This window comes from Terrapene carolina, unplaced genomic scaffold (genome assembly GCF_002925995.2).
Source record: "Terrapene carolina triunguis isolate 2854851 unplaced genomic scaffold, T_m_triunguis-2.0 Scaffold33762, whole genome shotgun sequence".
Classification (NCBI taxonomy): domain Eukaryota; kingdom Metazoa; phylum Chordata; order Testudines; family Emydidae; genus Terrapene; species Terrapene triunguis.
This window is the reverse complement of record NW_020698113.1, coordinates 8,722-10,219: the sequence shown is the minus strand read 5'-3', so window position 1 is coordinate 10,219 and position 1,498 is coordinate 8,722. Positions and strand designations below refer to the sequence as shown.

The 1,498-nt window shown below is 57.0% G+C and overlaps 1 protein-coding gene across 1 annotated transcript in view; it reads left to right on the top strand.

Moving 5' to 3' along the window:
- Positions 1-595: 595 nt before the first annotated feature.
- LOC113409539 (hydrocephalus-inducing protein-like) overlaps positions 596-1,498 on the top strand; it is a gene marked incomplete at its 5' end in the record, with an annotated part of 4,614 nt that continues 3,711 nt past the window's right edge. Inside the window, 2 exons of the mRNA XM_026663572.2 lie at positions 596-746; positions 1,081-1,311. Of these exons, the coding sequence (XP_026519357.1) occupies positions 596-746; positions 1,081-1,311 (382 nt within the window). The remainder of the gene's footprint in view (positions 747-1,080; positions 1,312-1,498) is intronic.

Here is a 1,498-nt window from a genome sequence, read left to right as displayed (position 1 = left end):
CAGGAGGGGGAACAGGCATTAGGGGCAAACGGGCACAGTGCAGGGGTTGGGGGGAAGGGAGGGTGGGGATCCCACGGGGGCCAGGGGCAATGGGGGGTGCCACGCGCATGGGGGCCAGGGGCACCAAAATGCAAGTTCGCCCAGGGTGCCATTTTCCCTCAAGCCGGCCCTGGTCACATGGTTTGGAACCACAAAGCACATGTTGGACCAACTATTGAGGAGCAGAAGGACCAGACTGTGCAGGGCCCAGGAATTGTGGGATAGCTTTGGTGGACTATCCAAACACAAGCCTGGCTAGAATAGCCTCAGCGAAGTGGGCAGGCATGACACTATAGCGGACCGTGGCCTCACACCTCTACCCTGGGACGAGCCAGTCAGCCCGTGTTGTGAGGGGTGTGGGTGCATGTCAAAGGGCTTTGTGGGTGTTAGGGCAGGGCGTAGACATGTGTCAGAGCCCGTGTCCCTACTACAGTGTAGACATACTCTAGCTGCACCAGTTGGACAGCCTGCGTAAATGTTTGCTACCTGGCGGATGTCTGGCTGTTTGCAGTGGAAATGAGGCCTTTTGACCTTTCTCTTGTTTGTCTCTCCCCAGATTCCATGTGATAGTGGATGTGATCAAACCAGAAAAGCTGGACATCACCACCATGCTGAAGGGGCTGGACTACACGGAAGTGCCTGCCTCCTCCAAGAAGGACTATAAGCTCACCTTCTTCTCCTACAAGGAAGGGCTATTCAGTGCCAAGGTAGACCCGCTCCCAGGCCCTGTGGCTCTGCAAAGGAAGGGTTGCTTGCTGGTCGTGTGTGGGGATGAGGGTGGGTGTCTCTAGGATTTTAAACCAAAATATTGAAACTTTTGGGTGCCCAGAATGAGGTGACTGTTCTGGTAGTTGGACATCTAAAGTGAAGCTCCCCTGGAAGCTGAGCAGGGCACCTGTTCTCTGCCAGGTGTGCGTAGGAGGCAGGTGGGAAGAGTCCAAGATGAGTTCATTTCTCCTGTGACCGGAACTAGCCCCCGGTCCAGAGGGAGCTCCCAGCTCCCCTAGGTCTGACTGTTACCTCTTTTGTACTTGATTTCAGGTGACCTTTCGCAATGAGGCGACACAGGAGTACGTGTTCTACCTGGTCACGTTCAAGGCCATCCCTTCTGGTCCGGTCAGCACCATCGAGATGGTTACCCCTGTTCGGCAGAGCACGTCCTCCTCCGTCAAGGTGGAGAACCCCCTCGTCTTCCCGGTGACGTTCACTACAGACTGCAAAGTGCCCGATGTCAACCTCCCGCCGCAGTTCATTGTGCCCGCCCAGTCCGAGGTAGGACAAAGCCTTGCACAGCAAACCTGCTTCCCCCGCTCTCCTCCCTCTGCAGTAGCGCAATTGCTGTGACCTTCTAGAATGTCAACAGCCCAAGTGCTCATAGGCGCCAACTTTCTCTGGCACCGATGGGTGCCCGGGCCCCCCTGCCCCTGGCCCCGCCCTGACTCCACCCCATCCCTGCCCC